Source organism: Mustela nigripes, chromosome 2, assembly GCF_022355385.1.
Source record: "Mustela nigripes isolate SB6536 chromosome 2, MUSNIG.SB6536, whole genome shotgun sequence".
NCBI classification, from domain to species: Eukaryota; Metazoa; Chordata; class Mammalia; order Carnivora; family Mustelidae; genus Mustela; species Mustela nigripes.
This window is the reverse complement of record NC_081558.1, coordinates 108,111,780-108,135,357: the sequence shown is the minus strand read 5'-3', so window position 1 is coordinate 108,135,357 and position 23,578 is coordinate 108,111,780. Positions and strand designations below refer to the sequence as shown.

At 36.2% G+C, this 23,578-nt stretch overlaps 1 protein-coding gene across 4 annotated transcripts in view; it reads left to right on the top strand.

Annotated features, from left to right (window-relative positions):
- The window catches only part of TP63 (tumor protein p63), a 219,960-nt gene that overhangs the window by 73,142 nt on the left and 123,240 nt on the right, over window positions 1-23,578 (top strand). For all 4 annotated transcript variants that reach the window (XM_059388024.1, XM_059388023.1, XM_059388025.1 and 1 more), the window contains exons 2-3: window positions 8,629-8,757; window positions 9,968-10,100. In XM_059388024.1, coding sequence (XP_059244007.1) covers window positions 8,629-8,757; window positions 9,968-10,100 — 262 coding nt within the window. The remainder of the gene's footprint in view (window positions 1-8,628; window positions 8,758-9,967; window positions 10,101-23,578) is intronic.

Genomic DNA, 23,578 nt, shown 5'->3' with positions numbered 1-23,578 from the left:
ACCACTCAACTTGGAGTTCTCTGACAAAGAATAAAGAACCCCATGTGGTAGTGACATCCTCCTCAGCTGACATTGCAAGATCACCCTCACTGATAGACCTCTGTCTCTATCCACGATCTCTATTTTCCAGGTGGACTAGGTGACCATTAAGGTCCTCCAACCCTGAGATCTTCTGGTCTTCTATTTGCCTCCAAAAGGCCTACTTTTATTTTTCCCCATTTTCTTAAGTTAGTTTTGTTTTTTCTTTTTTTCCTAAATTCAGTTCAGCACATTACTCAATCCTAAGAAAACTTCTCTGTAGATATGTATTTCCCCATAGTTCTTCCAGAACTCATTGCGTACACATCCAAGTCATAGATGCTACAGGAACTTCTTATCAGGTCCTCACATTGCTGCAAAACCCTACCATATCCAAAGCCTGATGTCATGGTAATTACAGCTATTCAAATGTCTCCTAAATTCTAATTTGGGGGCAGGTTATAGATAAGTTTCCTGTGCATAAGCTTGCATGTGTCTGTATTTGCATGTTGTGATGCTAACATGGCATTAGAGCAAGATGGACTCGAGTTTCTCCTATCATCATTTGCCAGATGCCAAATTCTAAACTGAAATGGATCAGACTATTCACTGACCAATTGAATACAGGAGAGAGATGTTGAATGATAGCTTTCTTATGTAATATATTCTTAGATTTAGAGAGACTGCTCAGTTTACAAAAAGGTTTTGTTTTGTTTTAGGATTTTATTTGTTTATTTATTTAGAGAAAGCGAGAGAGAGAGAGAGAGAGGGAGGAGGGGCAAAGAGAGAGGGAGAGAGAGGATCTCAAGCAGACTCTGTGTGGGCTTGATCTCACGACCCTGTGGTCATGACCTGAGCCGAAATCAAGAGTCCAACACCTAACTCTCTGAGTCACTGAAATACTCCAAAAAAGTTGTAATTGTCCACTTTCTTCAGAGCTTCAAGGGATCCAGGGTGCTCTGGGTTTATTACTAGAACTCTGTGGGCTTCCTTGGAACTGTGAATAAAATCCCTGGGAGTCTCATTTATAGAAAGAAAGTGTAGAGGATGAGAAATAAAAAGCTTTCACATTTTCCCCCTATAACTCTGCTGTAAAGAACCAGGAAAGTAGTAATATGGGGTTTGACTCCCACTTCCTCATTTGTTAGAGGACCTGTGTAGACAAAATGAAAACATCATTTCAATATAGGTAGATTACAGGAGAATCAATGAAGGACAAGAATGCTTAAAACATGCCAAACTGAGGAAGTAAACTCAAACAATAAACAAAAAAGTATAGATATCTTAGTCTATTCAGGCTGCTATAATGAAATACCATAGATTAGGTAGCTTATAAACAACAGAAATTTATTTTTCACCATTCTGATGGCTGGGAAGTCCAAGATCAAGGCGCTGGCAGATTTGGTTCTTGTGAAGTTCTGTTTCCTAGTTCTTAGATGGCAGTCTTCACTCTCTGTAACCTCACATAGTGAAAGGGAGAAAGAACTCTCTGGGGCTCCTTTTATAAGGGCATAAATCCTATTCATAGGGGCTCTACCATCAAGACCTAATTATCTCCCAAAGGCCCCACCTCGAAATACTATCACATTGGGGATTAAATGTCTGTCTATGAATTTTGGACTGGACACAAAATTTTAATGTATTGCAGCATGCTTACTAGCTGAGTTTTGTACTGAATGGTAGCAAAAGTAAAGATTATGACCTGGGGGAAGATGGTGGTGGAGTACAGGAGGTCATAATTTGAAAAGACTCAGGGGTAAAGAGAAACAACCTGTAGGAACAGCTGGCTAAATAATTTGGAATAGGGCGTTTGTCCAAAGGAATAAAAAAGATGAGGGATGAGGTCTGATTAGATTTTGTCCAGGACACAAAGATGAGTGATTGTAAATTCTGAGTCAGGGAAGGAGAAGCATGATAAAAATCCTGTTGAGACAAGACTGATGATCACACATCAGTTGGGAGAGACTGCTGACAAATGAAATGAGGGCAGGAGGAAGGTACAGTGGGCTGAGGGTATAAGAGATGGGGGCTGCAGTCAGAGAAATCATTACTTTTAAGGCACAATTTGTTAGGATAGAGAATGAAACACAAAATATGGGAATTAGAGGATTTGGTACTTGAGACAAGAAAAGATCACTCCCTCAGAGTTAGAAACTGATGAGTTGACACTAGATATATAGACTTTGTTGGGAAGATTGGGAGTTTGGTGTACACAATATAGGGTTATGGCAGAAGCAAGCTGTGGCCAATCAGATCTTTAGACAGGTGGTAGTGGGAAGAGAAAAGTCTTCTGAATATGAAAGGGAAGCAAACTAATTATGGCAGAATGAAGGATAAACAGATATTGAAAGATACAAAAGAGACTTTCTTAAGAATTTAGTTCATTAGTTCACTAATAAAATATAAAATGAAATTTCTTGGATACGACACTTCGTTGTTCAAATTGTGGCAAATGAATATTTCAAGATATATTCTATAATGCTTTCTGCCCAAGTAACTTTTCTTTGCCAGGAGTGAAGCTGGCATATGAGTTTGATGATGGGGTGAATAGAGTTAAGGAACAGATTGGTCATTTTTCAGCATGAAGTTGAAAAGGCAAGAATTCCATTTAATGAAGAAAAGTTGTTAATGGACTTGGTTTAGCTTATGTAAGTCGCTTTCTGGAGGTGGACATATCTCAGGTATAGGAATAAATTTACTCCTCCAGGGCTCTTGGGCATGGTTGATTGTAATGATGAAGCAATTCATTAAAAGACATCCAGATGCTCTTTGGCATCCTTAAAATTAAATATGACAATCAATAATCATAATAGTTATCATAATATCAGAGTAAACTGAAAATATAGAAGTGTTTCCAAACTAAAAATAAAAATAGATTTATGTGATTTGGAATGCTCCTGAGGCTAACTGGAAGACTTGTTCTGGGGAAGATCCAAAAAGGTTGGTATAAAAGGCTTTGGCATTAATGTGAGGGATTGAGAAATTTGTTGGAAGGATACAAGGATATACAGAAGAAGTCAGGTTCAGAGTTTTAAATAATTTCTCTCTGAGAACTGAGAGAAATTCCTCTGAGAATTATTCTGAGAATTATTCCTACAGTAATTGAGTATTCAAGTCCCCTTGGAACAATAGGGACCTCAGCTGTCTTTTCTTACACTACATTTGAGAGTCAAATCCTATGAGGAATCTGTAGAATCTCAATATTGAGAATCTGCAGAAAGGACAGATATTCTGTCCATATCATTCACTGACCAGTACTTGCTTTTTTCCACACCATTTCCTATTCATTTGAAGAAAAAATGGTAACTCTTGTGATTGAGACAGAATGAGTAGGAAATTTTATTCTTTTACAGAAAAAAAAAAATCCTCTGAACTATGAAAAACACTTCATATTGCTCAAATTTTGAGATGAATGAAAATTAGAACCATGTGTGTATAATATATATATATAATTTAATAAAGCATGAGCTCTGAAGTCCTACAATCTTAAATTTAAAGCCCAGCTCTTTCATAAATAAATAACAAGCCCAACTCTATCATTTACTAGCTGAGTGACCTTGAACAATTTCCTTATCCTCTCTGAGCTTAAAATTGTCATGTGGAAAACTGGAAAAGCAGACCCAGTGAAATGAATTTCTGTCATAATCAATGACAATCCTTTCCTACCAATCACAGACAGATAGAGCACAGACCAATGAATGGCCCATGCTGGCTTTTCTGCTTTTTAGGAGGTCACAGTCCATTGGAAAATTAGGAGCACAAAAGCTTATGACAAAAGGTAAGAATTAGACAAATATTGGAAGTGTTCTATTTCTGACACCAAGCTATGAAAAACTATCAAAGGAGCAAGATAAATGCCTCATTCATCACTAAATCTCCTACATAGCCTTTCATGTAATATTCACGATAGGTATTGTTGAGTCCTTTGCATATAAGCCTTGGACTAAAATACATTATTAGATGAGTACAGCAATAAATTCACAGAGGATTTTTTTAATCTGAACAATTTCACTACATTATTTTTTTAAATGGCTTTCAAGAACACAGATAATAGTAAAATAATTAGGAAATGACCAGTTTTGAATATTTATTATCTTTGCTTTTAGTATAATTTAATTTGAAGTTTAATACTTCATAATAAATTATAATAATGGCTATGTTTACAACTGGCTTGGAAAATTCCAGAATATTGAACAGTCTGCTTTCAGTATTCTAGTATGGCAGCATGGCAGTGGATCTAGCCTAAATTTTCTAGTATTCTAGCATGGCAGTGGATCTAGGCTAAATTTTTCAGATTTCAGCCTCAGTTTCCTTGTGAAATAAGGTAACAAGACTAGACAGTCTTTAAAGGCACAACCTACTTTGACATTCTATGTGGTCCTCAAAGATTTAGATTCTTGGTGACACCATCTTTCCAAGTGTGTGCACAGTTACTGAGAGAGCCCTCCAGGTCTGCTTTCCTGGAATTCCCCATGCCTCATTCTCACTCTTCCAAAAGGAATGACTTCCTGCCAAAGGAGCCTTTCAGTCAGGAAGTTTAGGAACAGCCAGTGAGTTCCTGGTCTACTTCACTATTAAATGCTGCTTTGTTTCTTTAAGGGAATTAGAGGATATCTAATCAAATATGCTTCTACTTTCAGAGTATTGAATTTGGATATCCTAAAGGGGAGTAAGCAGGTTTTAAATACCCAGAAAATGTTAAGTATGGGAACTGTTTCAAGAGGCCAAAGGTTGGGTAATTCATGTCTGATGCATCAGTTTATTCTTCTGGGACTGAGGGGTAAAGATCTATGTTGAATACCATATCGCTGGGGTGAACTGGTTCTTTTTAGATTTTAGTTTTTCCATCTCTTAAATAAGAAAAAAGTAGGCTAGATGGTCTCGGAAGCCTATTAATTCTAAAATCCCTCTATAAAATTAAGGTTGTGTTGAATTATGAAATAGTAGATTTGGAGATTTTGGGGGAGTTCTGAAAGAAACTTAACGTAAGAGATTTGAGTGGTGACTTCTAGGACAGAACAGGAAGAGCAGGAGGGAAGGCAGACTATTAGGAGATACCTTTTGGGGTTTTCAGGTCACATTCTACAGAGTAGGGTTCTCTTTCTTTCTTTCTTTCTTTCTTTCTTTCCATTCTGAGTTAATGCAGAGTGTAGGAGAGGTCATCCATAAAAAACAAGCTGGAAAGAAAAAAAAAAAAAAAGAAAAGTGATGACTTCCTATCTCTGGGTGTGACTGATTTGACAAAACCATTTGAACAGAGTGATTGTTCTATGAGTAAATTGATACTGAGATTCACCCAAAGGCAAAGCCTCTGAAGATGGGTAGGCTTTAGCTCACTCTTCCTGCCCTGTGGCACTAGCTGATCTCCTTCCTTCCTTTCTCTCAATGATGGTTGCCATCTTTATTCAGAAACCAAGAATCCATTCTCGGTTTGCACAGGAGACACTTTGAAGGTCTTCTAACTGAGACCACAGATTTTTAAATTGTTAACAGAAACTTTTCTTCAGATAAAATCTTGCTTGGAACACTAATGTACTTAAGATGGGCAAAAGTCAAACTTGCTGGCGTTAAGGAGTGTCTGGAGTCCTACCAGTAGGGACATTTCTTTACATCGGGTGAACCCACTGAGGCACCAGAAACCCTAGAGTTTCGTGAAACCAATTTGAAAGCCGCTAATCTATTCTAAACCCCACTCCCATTTTTTGTAATCAAGTCCCCTTAAAGCATTAGGCTCTGGAGTGGGGGTAGAGGTGGGGAGGGGTTGTTGCCCAATTCAATGTAGCAAACCTGGGATAAAGGTGATCAAGGAGAAAATGAGAGACAAAGGGAATACCGTTTGAGCCTGCAGACACGGAAAAAGAAAGAACAATTTGAACTGCAGAGAAATGAGGGATAATTCAGATTTGATATAATTACTTTTGTGTAACATTTTTACAGCTTTAAGGGGCCTTTTAAATAAATTATTTTGTTCAATTCAGCAAGTATTTCCTGGTTGCAGATTATATATTTGATCTAATCCAATCAATGTATTGACTACCAGGTATTGTATAGAAAATGTGCAGCACATTATTTCAAGCAGACCTTTCCACCACCCTGTGAAGGAAGCATAGCTGAAGAAAATAAGGTACAAAGAGGTTAAGTAACTTGACCATGACTTTATAATATGTCAGTAGTAGAGCTAAAATTTGAACCCAAGTCTATCTCACTTCAAAACCCGTGTTCCTTTCACTCTAACCTCAAGGAAACAGAAAATTAAGAAATTCGATGGGCTTTGCCTTCAAGTTACTTAAAATCCTCTACACTCAATTGTTGCACAAGTAAAATAGGATTAATTAGCATTGATGAGTCATAATGAAAGGCCAGGAAAGTTTGGAGGAGAAGGATTATTTCAAGTAAGGGACCAGGAAATGCTTTGTGGGGAGGAAATCACTGAGGACTGCGTAGGCATCTGTGAGGCAACTCTATGTCACAAACAAGGAAGCTGAAGTTCAGGGAGCAGGGAGGCTCTTCCACAGTTTTGCAGCTGGTTAGTGGTGACATCAGAAATCCAGGGACTGTCTTTTAGAAGTCAGAGAGAAACAGGAGAGAGAATGTGAACATACCATCAGCGATGTCTGATTTAACCTTCTCTCTGATAAATGAATTAGTCTGCCCTTTCTCCATCCCTACTTCTGCTAGCATCTGATTGTCTTTCCTGGACTGGTATAACCACTTTGCCCATAAAGTGATATGCTTATAAACCTTTCTTCCACACAGCTTCCAGATTTATCAATACGAGAGGTATTCTGTTAGTCTTGTCCTTTAAATCCTTTTTTAATACTGTGGTGGTGGGTAAGCCAACCTACTCGTGTGATCCAAAACTTGTGTAGAACTAGATACATTCACAATACATATGTGTGTGTGTGCGCGCGCGTGCGCGCAAATGAGTACAAGTAAAACTGAGAATCTCTGAATAAGATCAGGGGATTGTAGCAGTATCAATATCCTGATAATAATATTCTTAAGGGTTGTGTAAGTTGTGATTTACCATTGGGGGAATGACGGAAAGGGCACATGAATTCTGTGTAATTCATTACAACTGCGTGTGGATCTATATTGATCTCAAAATACAAAGTTCATTTAGAAATGTTTTTGCAAAAACTAGAAATTTTGAAATATTTAAGCTTCTCTGAACGTAGCATATAATTATCTTCTTCACTCCCCAGCTCTATTTTTCTGGCACTCTCTGCCCCAGATCTTAAACTGTGCAAACAGAGTTGCTTGTGACTTTCTCACATACACTAAGTTATTTTCCATTTTAGTATTTTGTTTATGGCTGTTGCCCTAGACTGCTCACTCATATCATTAATCCTTACCTGGCAGAGCTAATTTCTTCAGATTGTTTAAGGCTCTTTCTTTGATCCCTCGGATGAGATGATAGACTCTTACTATATTTATTGGACATTTGGTTTCTTGTCTTACCTTCTGTACCTTCTTAGAGAGTGAGACAGTCTTATTTGTTGTTTATTTTCAATGACCTTTATTCTTGCTAGTAAGTAATAGATTCTATGTGTTTAACTTGAGTAAATGATTGTGCTTCTTCATATAGTTTGGGGATTATTAACAATAAACCCAATGTTACTGTCTTCTATTCTGTAACTAGACCAGAGTATTCATTTGCAAATTGAAGATGATTGACTATCTTAGTACACTATTTATTAACACTTGGTGATATTAACAGTAATGATTAAGAGCTTAGCTGATTTCATCCTGGGGTAAAATGAGTCCACTGATAATCACAGTGAATCATAGACTGAGATGATCTGTGTAGATAATACACAGACTTGGAGACAGCCCCACCTGAGAAAGCTGGCATTTTACTTCACATATAGAGGGATCGAGAGGTTTTTTGTTTGTTTGTTGTTTTTGTTTTATTTTGTTTTGTTTAAGTAAAGTCAAACTTGGGGATAGCAACAAAATGGAGCAAACAGAAATAGCATTCATTTACAGCATACTCAGATGTGTACCTATCCTTTAGTCCAACACAGAATTTTACACTCCAATTAAAAACCACCAGCACACACAGGGATTAAAAAAAGAAAAAAATCTAGGTTCAGAGGTTTGCATTTATTTTCCCTGGGCACCATGTTAAGAAAGGAGTGATGAGAGGGGTGATTTTACTGTGGATGAAGTTTAAATTTTCTGAAATCCTTTCTGTTTTCTGATTCTGCTTTTTACCAGCTGGAGGCAGAATGGACAGATAATCTGTTGAGACGTTTATAAAACAGGTTTAATAATAGGTCACCCTGGCTGTCAGACTTAATGAGGGAATGTTTATTTTCTTTCTGAAATCTTCAGAACATAGATGCTGGGTAGTGGAAGTGTAGAGTGTAACAGCATTTTTAGTTACAAAAGAATTTGATAGAGGATGTGATTATCTGACTTTATGTCCAGGGATCCCTGACACTGCCCAACAAAACACCAACCATGCAACTTTCTGAAATTTGCTTTATATGACTACATGATTTTGAAGAGTCACCTGAGATGTCTTGATTAAGTATGTTTTAGTTTTAATATTCAATATCCTGAATACAGAAACTATAATTGTAATTTCTTTTTTGTCCTTTTAAGGTTTGTAGAAACCCCAGCTCATTTCTCTTGGAAAGAAAGTTATTACCGATCCACTATGTCACAGAGCACACAGACAAATGAATTCCTCAGTCCAGAGGTCTTCCAGCATATCTGGGATTTTCTGGAACAGTGAGTATCAAAGAAGCCAAAATATGTTGTATTTGAATTACTATAAATAGGTAGAGAGTATAAAAATATTGCTTACGGGGCGCCTGGGTGGCTCAGTGGGTTAAAGCCTCTGCCTTCGGCTCAGGTCCTGATCCCAGGGTCCTGGGATCAAGCCCCGTATTGGGCTCTCTGCTCAGCAGGGAGCCTGCTTCCCTTCCTCTTTCTGCCTGCCTCTCTGCCTACTTGTGATCTATCTGTCAAATAAATAAATAAATAAAATCTTTAAAAAAATATATATTGCTTACTAGGGCATGTTATCTAAAATAGATAAAATTCAGTCACTATTGTTGGAAAAATTAATTTTCTCCAATAGTATTTCTGGGTTCAAAATTCAGTAGAGGTTTACTCGGTTTACACCAAAAGATCATTATTCCAAGGTGGTATAATTTTGGAGTATCAGAAGGGCTCTCCTCAAACCATAAGAGACTCTTGATCATAGGAAACAAACTGTTGCTGGAAGGGTGGGGGGTTCAGAGAGTAGGGTAACTGGGTGATGGGCATTAAGGAAGGCACGTGATGTAAGGAGGTCTGGGGATTATAGGCAACTGATGAATCACTGAATTCTACCTCTGAAACTAATAAGACATTATATGTTAATTAATTGAATTTAAATTTTAAAAAGTTGGGGGCTCTTCTGCCTAACTCTAAGTAACTTCTCCAGTAACTCCCTGGATACGCCAAATCTGTTCCTTTGGCTTAAAAGTTCTTATTTGCTGTTTCAACACAAATACCCGCTGGGAAGGTAAAATATTAAATTTTGTTATCAGTTATGCCTTACTGGGAAAATGATTATTTTCTCCTTTATTAAGATCAAGTTTGGATAAGTAAGTAAATTCAGAGGAAGATAAAAGAGTATAGAGTACTTCATACCCTAAGGGATAGGGTTTAAAATACTCATTTCCTGATGCACCATTTTTCTCCCATGTTCTACCCAGCAATTCTTGGACAAGGTCAGGGATCATGATTCCCACTGTACAAATAGGACTTGAACCACCTGAGATGACTCATTTGACATGTGGTTGAGGCACGCAGTGAACCTAGAGTCTCTGACTCCAACCAACGAACCTTGCCAGCTTTGAAACAGAGAGAGCTCCTTGTTACCAGCCGGGTGCTTGTGTTTTATTTAGTCCCATTCCTTGCCTAACACACTTTCATTTGTCCTTTATGGTAGGCCCATATGTTCTGTTCAGCCCATTGACTTGAACTTTGTGGATGAGCCATCAGAAAATGGTACAAGAAACAAGATCGAGATTAGCATGGACTGTATCCGCATGCAGGATTCGGACCTCAGTGACCCCATGTGGGTGAGTGGTGGGAACTTCTCTAATATGTGGGCCATCCCATCCACATCTCTGTGAAATCTGTGTATTTGATGGCATATGAAAAGGCAGATGGCCCTAAATGGGCAAGGCCATTGGGCAGAGAATCAAGGTGGAGAGCAGAGAGAAACTTAAGTGTTTGTGGATTTTGTGCTCAACTCTTCTTACAGCACATGCTTTCACTGGTGTGGGGAATGTGGGCTGGGAATAATTCTTAAAAAAAAAAAAAAAAAAAAGAATGTAAAGATTTTATTTGTTGATGTGACAGAGAGAGAGACAGCGAGAGCAAGAACACAAGCGGGGGTTGTGGTGGGGGAGCAGGCTTCCCGAAGCGGGGCTCGATCCCAGGACCCTGGGATCATGACCTGAGCTGAAGGCAGGGACCCAATGACTGAGCCACCCAGGTGCCCAGTCCTTTACATTCTTTATCTGAGTTTTTCCTTATATCTGTCCCAATTTGGAGAAGGTGGTACCACTCCAGGGTTTTACAGGAGGTCGAGTTAGAGTCAGAACCACAGTCTAGATCTGAATTCTAACCAAATTCTATCGATACTATAGCGGACTGCCTCTTTCATGGAACTATCCTTCTTAAATAAAGAAAGAGGAAGTAAATTCAGTGTGAATTTAGGTATAGATTTGAGTACCTAGTAATAGAATAAGGGGAAGGAAGGTAAGTAATACATAAAATAGTATTTTTGCGGGGAGGGAGTGCTTTTCCACTGAGTCACTCATGACCTTAGGCTTCAGTTCCTCATCTGTAAAAGGGGTAGACCAGGGGTGTAATGGGTTAATAATAATAAAATACTTTTCTGAAATGTTTAGATGAAATTTTCTGTATTTGTGTAGTGCATAGTGCTAGGGGGATTTTTGTCTTATTTAAAAAAAAATATTATTCATTCACCATACAAATCCTGCTGCTGCTTTCTTTGTAAAACACACACACACACCCCACCAAACAAACAAATCCTACTAGGAAACAAAGTGGGAATTTCATAGATCACATGTGGAAATGATTTTGGAGATCCCCTTAAAAATACCTTGCCTTTCTTTTCTGGTAGAAGATTTTATTAGAATTTTATATATATATATATATATATATATATATATATATATATATATATATATGGTTTTTACTTTTCTCTCTCTCTCTCTCTCTCTCTTCTTTTAAATATTGGGAGAAGTTGTGTCAGGAAATGGAACAGGAAACAACCAAAAATATAAAATTGTAACTTTATAAATACACTGATGTTTTGCCACTAAGTTGATGAAAGGAAAATAACTATTTGTCAGTGGACCCTTCCATTCTAATACTGATACAGTTCTCAGATTCGAGCTAGTGAAAGATGAATAAATCCAAGGGGCAGGTCACTCAAGGCCTTGGAATGTATTACAATTAAACCTGAGCAGGGGTAAATTCTGATTTGACAGTGACTTTGAAATTAGGATATCTCTAATTCACTTAATAATATCACCTCTTGATAGTAGCATAAGCCTAGGCAAATCTTTCTTTAGATATTCTCTCCAGCAATTTTCTGTTCCGATTCCTAAACTCATAAAAGCAAGTGAATTTATACCAAGCTTGAATGGAGACTCAAGCCTTTTAATTTAAGGTTTCTACTCTTATTTCACACATGTTCGCATACTGAAGCATGTGGTTTCTAAATGTGCCGTTCCCTTTCTTATTTTTTTATGTTAGAAATTTTCTCCTTAGACATCTTGGTTTTTTGTTGGTTTGTTTTTATGTTTATTTTGGCTTTGTTTTCCCCCTCTGGCCAACTCCTATCTATCCCTCAACAACTAGCTTATCCTATCTTCTCTGGGAAAACTTCCATATCTCTTTTTGCCACCAGTTTGAGTTAAAGACCATTCCTCTGAAACAACCTAGGTCTATTTTTAGTCCTATTACTTATTGTACAACATTATAATTGCTTATTTCCCTGTGTCTCAAGGGGACAGGGACCATATTTTGTCTTGCTCAGCATTTGTTAGTCACATAATAGACCCTCAGGAAAATTTAAAGTCCTGTGAAATGAGACTTGGATGTTATCTCAAAAAGTCAAAAAGCTCTCTTTTAAGCAGTCCTGTCCAAGAGAACTTTCTTTCAGTGATGTAAATGTTCTCTCTTCTGTATTGTTCAATGCAGTAGTCATTAGCCACATGTACCTTTGGGCATTTGAAATGTGGCTAGTGCAACTGAGGAATTTAATTTTAACTTTAGTTAATTAAAATTGAAATTACCACATGGGTTTAGTTTTGGGAGAGCACAGTTCTAGAATATCTCCAGTCAGGGGACTGTTCTCTTGAACATTCATAACAGCCAAACTTCCTGTCCCCTCTGCCTCTCAAGTTCTTTCCTTTGTGACTATGGTCTGTCAGTGTGGAAAAAGTTATGCTGTTTAGATACTTTATTCTTTACTTCCACTGTTTTCTCAATTCTGTTAGAAAATATCCAGATTTGCTATTTGAAAAAAAAAACAAAAAACAAAAAACTTTAGTCATTTAAAGTCCATTTTGGTGCTTTTATAAATCAGCTAAAAGAAACTTTAGAGAAATCCTAGTGGATTATCTGAACGAGAGTCTTGGAAACTCTACAATGGTGTTAGAAAAGGAAAGAATGAAGAAGGAGAGAAAATAAGTCAAGAAAATACATAGATGTCATTGCCCTTCTGATAGGTGTCTAGCTAAGACTGCACTGCTCTATGAGTTGGAGGTTATTGTTATTTAAGAAATACTGATATTTAAAAGGGTTATCCATTTGCAACCTACTTCTCCTGATTGTCAGTTATTACACACACACACACACACACACACACACACACACACTTGATTTTGATTCTATGAAATAGATTTTTAATAATGCCACTAGGAGGACTGACCTGATTGAAAGAGAGCATGTTCAATTTGAAGTTGATTCCTGACTCTCCGGTTATAATTCTAAACTACAAATTTTTAGAAACAACTTTTTCTTAAGCATCAATATTTGGTGGTGATTAACATGTCTGATCTTTTATTTAATCTTCCCAATCACTGTGTGAGGTAGAAATCATTATTGTTCCTTTATAAATTAATAAGTCAAAGGCAAAAAATGAAGGTTAAAAACCTTTTCCAGGATGACATGTGCACACAACATCAGTGTCAGTATCCTACCCATACTACTCAACTCGATCTTCTCTCATTTTTCCTCCAGGATACTGGAGAGGAACTTTCAGAGGAACTTGAGCTCTATTTCTTGTTAAGTACCTGTCTGCTCCGTGAGCATTAGGGATGTCCATGTGGAGAAACCACTCCTCTCCCCATGAGAGAGTCCTATAGTAGAGTCTTAACACTGCCTCCTCTGAAGAGGCACAGGTCACCATCAGTAATAATGGACAATAAAACCATTGTCTCATCACTTATTAGCACCTTCAAGCTTGAAATTGTTTACCAGCTTAAACTGAAGGTAACACAAAGTCAGGAAATAAGACCCAGAAACTTTGAAAAGAATAAGGGATTGAGATGATTCCGAAAAAGATGAAAAACAAAATGAAATGTGATTTTTTTTTTTTCTAGTGATGGGTCACTTAGGAACAATGATATTGAAAGAAAGCTACAAGTTGAGGGAAAAGGAACTTGATGGCATAAGCTTGCCTCTCTGTGGCTGTTCTGTTTTTAATATGCAAAGAAGTGAGGTATTGCTAGTAAGTGATAGTTCTGTATGAATCCTGTGTCTTCCCTTGTCTTATGACCATTCCAACATCCTCATCTGTGTCCACATGTGAAGGACACAGAGATGGGAATATGTAACAGTGACAGTCCTCAGCAACAGGAGTCACAAAATGGGGGACATGCTCAGGCTCCTATAACTAGTATTCTGGTTTAGAAAGTAAAAACTGGGATCCACTTAGAATCCTAGTTCTTCCAACAGATAGCTGCTGATGTTTGATAGCATATTTTCGCTTTTCTTATGTATAAGTTCATAGCTAAATAGTTCTACAACTGCACATAAATTACTTTCCTTTTGCATATAATATCTTAAAAATTTGGGATCTCTGCCAGGCATGTTCTCACTATGCAAGAAATATGAATCTGTAGACATGAAACAACATGTCAGATAATTAAGGACAAAAATCTTGAAATTGAGAATGACATCCCATTTTTATTGATGTTTTTCACATAACCTTTACCTTAGCAATTAGTCATGAAATGGAATCGTAATGTTTTGCTCTGATTATTAACAAAGGAAATTTGAATTGCAGAGAACGTATGTGCCTTCTTCATTAGAATGATTTTAATGTCACTAAAAAATGAACTACATTGAATTAGAAGATGAAAGTGAATGAGGTTTTTTTCTCAAAATTTTTTCATAATTTAGCCTATGTTTCCAAGATCCTGTTGGCTTTTGATTCTACTAATATTTCCTTTAAATCTCAGCCTTGCCTTATTTACAAACTGTCTAAACATGCCTGGCACATCTTCAAGAGGGAGATAAGAGCATCAACACTTAAATGTTCTCCTGGAACGATTGATGGAAACTACATAACTTTTCTTTTTTGCATTTATTCATTCTTGGTGCTTTAAAGGAAGCCCTATTTAGTCGAATTGGGTTTTTTCCCTAATAATTCGAGTGGCAATTATCTAAAACCATCCGTTTCCATAAATTCTTATTGTAACATCCCAGATATACATGAAGAGTCTTTACCTCTTCAACTCTGCATTTCCCAAGAGCAGATAGTGTGTTTGTGTTTTGAAAAAGCCTAGGCCACAGAACCAAGCATACTGCCCTATATCTTAAATGATCCAAGATTCCTCTAAGATTTCAAGTATATATACTAGATCTAGTCATATACATATACTAGATTAGTACTTACTGAATGCTATGTTCTGCTAATACTAGATCTAGTCATATACATATACTATATTAGTACTTACTGAATGCTATGTTCTTTGTGATACAGATGGATAAATCATGGTGTGTAGCTTTGAGAACACCATAATACAGCAAATGAGTCAATGTGTACAAAATTATTCATATGTGTGTATTTTTAAAGCCACACCCAAAAGAAATGATTTACTGTGCCTGACAAAGACTGGCAAAATGTCATAGAGAAGGTGATTTTTATTTAGGTCTTGAAATAAGAGTCAAATTGATCAAAATATAGAAAGGAAATGAGGTCCAAGTTTTGATAACTATTATGAAAACAATTTATTTAAAAAAACTATAAAGTAACATGCAGAAGTTTTAAAAGAGAAGATTCAAACATTTGGCATAGGAGAAATTTCTATAGAAAGAAGGAAAAAATACAAATTTGAAAAATTTATAGCACATGGCAAAGGTTTAATGGCCCTAATAAATATTTAAAAATTAATAAGAGAAAGATGAAGCCATGCTCTTTGGCAAAGAGTCTAAGTAATTCACAGATGTTTAACAGACATAGAATGTTTCATCTCTCTAATAAAAAATATTGTGAATCCCAACAATGAGTTTCATTGGTTATCATTCCAGATTGTGTCATAGACTATCATCAACCTGGTCAGCGAAGATTTAAATGATTGATAATATCCAGTGCTGATGAAAATGTTGGGAAACAAAATCTATTCACTTTGGGCAGAAATATAAATTGATGTATTTGGAGGACAATTTGCCCTTCTAATTTATTTAATTTTAAATTTTCATCCTTAGGTACCTAAAGGTATATACCACTTCTAGGAATTTCCTTCACAAAACAATTTAAAATATGTAAATAAGTACACACACACACACACTCACACACACACACTCACACACACACACACACACACTCACACACACACACTCACACACACACACACTCACACACTCACACACACACACACACTCACACACACACACCCCCATGCATACTGACATGTACACACACATACACATATATACAGAAATGAAGACTTCATTGTAGCAGTGTTTATCATATCTATAAAATGATTAAGACCAGCTAGAATTTTGTAGGCTTTAAAGGTTTGGACTCAGAGAGGAAAGAAACTATAGTTTAAAGCAAATGAGGGTTAAGCTCACCATTGAGAGCTGGTATTAGCAATTATGAAGCATGGTCATTTTCATCTTGCCAGTTTTATTGTTCATGAACCTCAGGGTGATTTCTGTGTTTGTGCTTTGTGTGAGGTATCTTTATGTTCAGGGAAAGATTATGTAGAATTGATATTTCTTATGAAATGTTTGGAAGAATTTGCTCATGAAACCATCTGGGCCTGGATATTTCTTTTTGGAAAGCTCTTTAATTATAAGTTCAGTTCTGTTAATTGTTACAGAACTACTGAGATGATTTATTTTATCTTGGGCAGGTTTTCATAAATAGTGGTTTGTAGGGGCACCTACCTGGGTGGTGCAGTTGGTTAAGTGCCCGACTCTTGGCTTCAGCTAAGGTCGTGATCTCACCATCATGATCTCACAGTTGTGAGATCGAGCCCCACGTGGGACTCCACATTCATCATGGAGTCTGCTTCAGTTTCCCTCTCCCTCTTCCTCTGCCTTTCCCACCCATGGATGCGTGTGAGCGCTTTGTCTTACTCTCTAAAATCAATAAATAAATCTTTAAAAAAACATAGTGATTTGTAAGAAATTTGTTGATTGCATCAAAGTTCTGAATTTTTATATGGAGAATTGTTTGTAGTATTCCCTTACTATTCTTTTAATGTCTGTGAGATCTGTAATATCTTTCTGTTTCATTTCTGATATTGGTAACTTGTGTCCTCTCTTTTTCTCTATCAGTCTCACTAGGGATTTATTAATTGTATTGATCTTTCAAAAAGGCGCCTCAGCTTTCTGGTTTCCCTGTTTTTCACTTTTGTCTTTCTGTTTTCAACTTTATTATTTCTGGTCTTATTTTCTTCTGCTCCTTTGGGTTTATTTTGCTCTTCTTATTAAAGTTTCTTAAATTAAAAATTTAGATTATTGCATTGAGATCTTTCTTGTCTTCTAATGTTAGTATTTACATTTATAAATTTTCCATGAAACACTGCTTTAGTGGCATCCCCTACATTTTGCTATGTTGTATTTTTATATTGTTCAGTTTAAAATATTTTCTGATTTCTCTTAAGGCTTTTTTTTTGATCTGTGTGTATTTACAAGCATGTTTAATTTCCAAGTATTCCAGTGTTGTCTGTTATTTTTCCATTACTGCATTCTAATTTAATTCTATTATGATCAGAAAACAAACACTGTATGATTTCAAATTTTCAAAATTTTTTATTTCATGAGTTTATTTCATGAGTCAAGATATAGTTTATCTTGATGCATGTCCTGTGGGCACTTAAAAAGACTGTGAAAGATGTTTTTTGGGCTGGAGTATTCTAAAAATGTCAATTAGGGCCCATTGGTTGATGATATTATGCAGTTCTTCTCTATGCTGGTTTATTTTCAGTCTACTAGTTCTATTGATTAGTGAGAGATGAATATTGAAGTCTTTAACTCCAATTATGGATTTATCTCTTTCTCCTTTCAAGTCTGTCTGTTGTTGCTTCATATATATTGAAACTCTATTTTGGGGTGTATTGTTTTATCTTCCTGGTGAATTGATCTTTTTGTCATTATATATTTCTCTTTATTCCTTGTGATATACTTCATTCTGAAGTCTACTTTGTTTTTATATTAATGTAGCCAATCTAACATTTAAGTAATATTTTCATGATAAATATTTTCTTCATCCTTTTACTTTTAACCTGTATTTATCATTATATTCAAGGTGAGTGCTTCTACAATGTATAGTTGGTCACTTTTTATCCATTTTGTCAATATCTATTAATTGGTGTATTTGTATCATTTCATATTTAGGTGTATATAATATATACCATTTGAATTTTGTGTGTTTGTTCTCTCCATTGCTCTTTTGTTTTCCTTTTCTCTGCCACTATTTAGATCACTTCACCTATATTTAGTATTTTCTTTTAATTATTCTGTCTTGGTGTTGGCTATATTTCTTTGCATATTTTTTACTTGTTTCCCTAGGCATTGTCATATTCATAGTTTCTCATAGTCTATTATGAATCAATATTTTACCACTTCAAACGGAATATGGAACACTTGCCACAATATTGGTCACATAATCCTCCCCCATGATGTTGTAGCTGTCATATATATTACATCTATGTACATTGAACACTCCATCAGACAGTGTTATAGTTTTTGTTTTCAACTGTCAAATATATTTTTTTAAAAACTCAAGAGAATAAGTATATTTTATTGAATAGGATATTTATCATTGATGTTGTTCTTCCTTCATACTACAGTTACAATTCTGACTGAATACTATCCGGAAGAACAAGAATTCCATGTACGGTTTTGTTCATCAGAATGATTTTTTTCAAAGAGATATACGTACTTCTGTTTTCTAAGCAGATCATAAGCCATGTCAGATCTCTAATTTGTTGAATTTTTATTGAACATAAATTTATAAACGTTTCTTTCATAAACTCCACCAACCTTTTCTCCCTCCCTGCCTACACACACACCCACTAACACACACACACATGCACGCACGCAGACACACACAACTCACTGTAACTCAATTTGAGCCGCATCTATAGAAGTTTTCTAAAATTGTAGGATTGTGTCAAAATGGTTTTTGATATGCCAATTGTTTTGTCCTCATTTGATAAATTTCATTCTTCATATGTATATATGTATGAAGCACATACTCTGTGAACAAAGTATTCTTCAGTAATTCACTCTATTCAGGCTACAAGGGGCTGTTTACCAGCAATGCTGTATGAGTCACTCAAAATTCTCAGTTTCCTTCCTACATGCCTTCTCCTGACTCAAACGGTGGAAGGGGTACGATCCTTGATATGTCATATAAACAACAATTATTTTCTGTATGTTCCTGGTCTCCCAGGCATCTGAAATGCATAAAGTCTGCCAACTTGAAGTCTGATACCAGTATCAAGAGCTCCCTTGAAGGAAGGCCTCTCTGTTTCCCTTCCCTTCCCTTCCTACATGGTCTCTCCCTCAGGCTTCCAGAGCCACCCTCACATCTCCACTACTAAGCTCTTTTGTTCCTCCCACACATTCTCTCATTCCTTTTCAAGTGTCCTATTTCTCTCCCATCTCTACTTTTTCCTTGTTAGGTCTTCCAGAAAAACTCTATAGTTCAGTGTAGGGAAACTCAGAAAAAGGTGTTTTTTTCATTGCTGTTGTTCTTGTTTTTACTTTGATGATTACATTCTATGTAACAGGATTTTACAGGTTATTACTTACTTTAGAATTCTGACATAAGACTTTTAGCCAGATACACTGTGGTTGGAATTCTGTCATTACCAGTTTAAGCTGTGTGAACTTGATTATCTCTATGACCTGCTCTTTCTTCATTTTTACGGATAGACAATAATACCTATCACTGGCCTCAGAGAATTGCAGTGGTTTGTTTCATTATCTGATTTGTTTTCATTCAAAGTTCCTGCCATATAAAACTGTAGTCATTTAAAAATTATTTTTATTATCACTCATCTATTTTCTTAATAAGAACTCTGAGTGGGTAAATATATATTACTTTTCATGATGAAATGCAAATTGATAAATTGCTCATCTCTACTTAGTGATGAGTTATAAAACTATTAGTTTTTTTTTGTTTTTTTCCTTGAAGAAATAGATTTTATAATGTACATTTGGATTATGTCATATATAAATTTATAATCTACTTATTTTTTTGCATTCAATGATGAACCTATTTCTCTTATTCATAAGTCTTCACAACAACTTTAATTGCTATGTTATGCCATTACACAGACATATAATGATTTATTTAACTGTTACTTTACTCAGATTTTTTTTAAGAAGAATATTTATATAAAGAATATTTTCTTGCACTAGATGCTTAGAAGTGTGACTATTGAGTAAGATTGTATGAACACCAGTGTTACTGATACTTATTATCAAATTTCTTTTCATGGGTTTGTTTTCTTTTCAATTTGTACTCCTACAACTCTGCAGAAGTGTCTATAAACTTGAATCAATTTTCGTTAAACTGTCTCTTCTTTATTTTGATTTATTTATTTATTTATTTGGCAGAGAGAGATGGAGAGATCACAAGTAGGCAGAGAGTCAGGCAGAGAGAGGAAGGGAAGCAGGCTCCCCGCTGAGCAGAGAGCCCGATGTGGGGCTCGATCCCAGGACCCTGAGATCATGACCTGGGCCGAAGGCAGAGGCTTAACCCACTGAGCCACCCAGGCACCCCATACTATCTCTTCTTTAAAAATGCAAATATATCTAGGAGACTAAAGGAGATTCTAGTCATTTGCACATAGAGGTGAAACAGTCCCTCTTTCTATACCTTTGATTACACTCTGTGGAAGGGATGGTAGTTTTGACTGGAGATGAGGAAGACATCTTGGAGAATGGAGCATCTCTGGCTGGGGAAAGCAGGCCTCACCAGGTTAGGAACAATATGAAGAAAGGGGTGAAGAAAGAAGAGTACACAGAATATATATATATATATATATATATATATATATATATGCCTATATATATTTCTCTCTATATATTCTTATATATATTTCTATATATATATTCCTATATATTTCCTATATAATATATATATTATATATATATTTTTTCCTATATATTTCCATATTTATTTCCTAGGAAATATCTATATTGCCTGAGATTAGCCCTGAACATGGAGATGCGCATAACACTTTCTACTTTTCTGTGCAGCACTTCTTAACCCTTGCTCTTAGGATCTTTACTACCCTTTCTCCTTGGCTACTACCATTAAAATACTCATTCAACCATAATTTGTACCAAATAAGCTTTTGTTTATTAGTTCTATGAAAACAAATGAAACAGAATATATTCTGTGTAGAAAAAGCCCTCCAATTTTTGGAAGATGGGTTTGTAGTTACTTATGTTGCTTCTGAGATGGCCCAGTATCCACTCAGATTAGACTGAGTTCAGGTGTCCCCAGAAGAGCAGACTGTTTTCCTGTTCTGTTCTTTGTGCAGTGTAGCCAATCAGAAGGCACCACTTTGTTCAAGATTGCCAAGCCAGGGACTTTTACCTTAAACACAAGTATGCATTTCAAACCTTGAACAAACAGTCTGCTTAATAAAATAAGGGAAAGGGTTTTCTTTCTTTCTTTCTTTCTTTCTTCTTTTTTTTTTTTTTTCTCTAGAAATTCACAAACATCATTTGACAGGTGACAGCTCCTCCCTTACAAAAGGGGCTGTTTGCTTTTTGCTTTGGTGTTTGGGTAAACTGCAGCGCACACTGGCAGAGAATTTATTGCCTAGGGGAAGGTGTTTGCAGTCCCTGTGTTTAATCTGAAAAGAAACCCTTTCCTTCTATCCCCTCCCTCTGTTTTTGAGGAGGGAGAGTTGGAAATGATAGCCCTAGGGAAATAGTTCCCCTAACACCTGTCTTTGGTGTAACCTCAGCAATGTTACTTAAGACACTGTACTTAGTGTGTATGCATTCAGAATGACAAAGTTGAAGAGGGCAAATAAACAGAAAGGGATTTCAGCAGAAACACAGGAGCTGATTCTGACCTTACATCCTCTTAAAAACCTAAGAGTCTGAAATCCTAGCATGCTGATTTAGAGTGAATCTGATTTGTTTGAAGTAAAATGCTGTGAGTCACCTGTTCATTCCTTCAGTGACCAGTTTATTTAACATTGTTTAATCTATAAAACTTGGAAAATTCTAGAATAGTAGACTTAGGACTACTATTGTAGACATGATATAGTTCTACTCTAGCCTTCCTTTAATAGATGAGACAACTAAGATCCAAGTTGATTAGGGTAGAATTCTCCAGTGTGTCCACTAGGGTTTATGGTTGACTATGGATTAAACCTAACTTTCTGGATTTGTAGACCTGCCTTTCCCTTTCCTGTTAGAGATAGTGTTGATGAGCTCGGGCTCTGGAGTAGCTTGCTGTCTGCATTTGAATTCAGATCTCTCATTCACTACTTGGATGACCTTGGCTAAATCCTGGCTTGTTTCTGAGCTTCAGTTTACCCACTTGCAAAATGAGGATGATGAGATTGGTAACAGACCAGAGAAGAGCTTTTTAGCATATTGAGACCTGACATGTCAAGCAGGTAACAACATCTTATATGAGGTCAGCTCTCAGTGGTGGTGGTCCTTACTGTTACTTCTAGAATATGATAAATCTGGAAACAGGAAATTAGGAATCCCAAGTAGAGCAATTGCTGATGCAGAAAAAAAGCAATATTTGCATGGGTTTGTATTTTTATATTTCAAAAAAAGAAGGTAATATTTGAAGATACACATATAAAATCTGTTAAGCTCCTTCCCCCCCATTTGAAACTACACAGAGTTGAGTTTTCTTCAAATTAAGTTGAATTTTGAAGCAGATTTCTTTTAAAAGCTCTTATATTCTGGCATCCATTCAGTCTCCTAGAACTCACAGAAAATATTTTCAGTATAATTACTGAAAAGTATTTTATTTCACTTATTTGGGTGTCATTCAGTAATTTAACATAATAAAATACTCTCTATGCCAGAGCCCAGACTTTGGAATTGGATACCCTTATATCCCTGGCTTGAATCTTCATGTGATAAAGTCAGAGCTGTGTGGACTCCAAAACAGTTTAGTTTTTTCAAAATGTGGTCTCTAGCCAACACCATCAGGAACTTTAAAAGATGCAAATAGTTTGGGTTCTACTCCAGATCTGCTCAATCAGAAACTAGAAGAGGGAGGGCAACAATCTTTCAATAAGCCCTCCAGGTGATTCTGATGTTGGAGAAACACTGGTGCAATCCAGTGTTTTAACATACGTATTTTTATAGGCTAAGAAACTCAGGTTCTGAGTGCAGAGTGACTTGCCCAAGGGGACAGAGCCATAATGACAGAGAAGAAACATCTAGGCCAGTCTCTATTTTAAAGTAGACATTTTTAGCTGTGACTCATCTTAAAACATGTGAAAAGTTCTACTGGGTTATGCCACTGAGAAATTAAAAAGGTAGACAGTAACAGTTTAGAAAAAGTAATTAAACGTATTTATTAAGTGGTTGGCTTTACGTCTTTATCAGTAGACATTGTCAAACAAATTCTCATACCTGATTTTCTCTTAAATTGTAGGTTCATAAGAATCTTTTCCCTGGCAAAAAGACTAAAATTTCAAGCTTGTATTCTTGTCAATTCAACAGGGATTTGCTAATTATTTACTAAGGTCAAGATACTCTGCTAAAGGTATAAAGTTTAAATAAAAGGGCTAAGTCTTTCACTACATCTGACTTAAAATCAGTGGGGGAGACAGTTATGAAGTTAATGAACTAGGTTATAGTTGATCTAAATGATCATAACCAAGAAAATATTTGTTGCTTAACTATTGAGAGATAAATAAACAAGACAACAAATTAGTACCCATGTTAGACAATGGACCAGTTTAGTCATCAGCAATGATGGCTGGGCTTTACAACTTTGGGAACAGTATTCACATCATACTCTAAAAGAATCTTAACTTTTAGGGATTAAGCA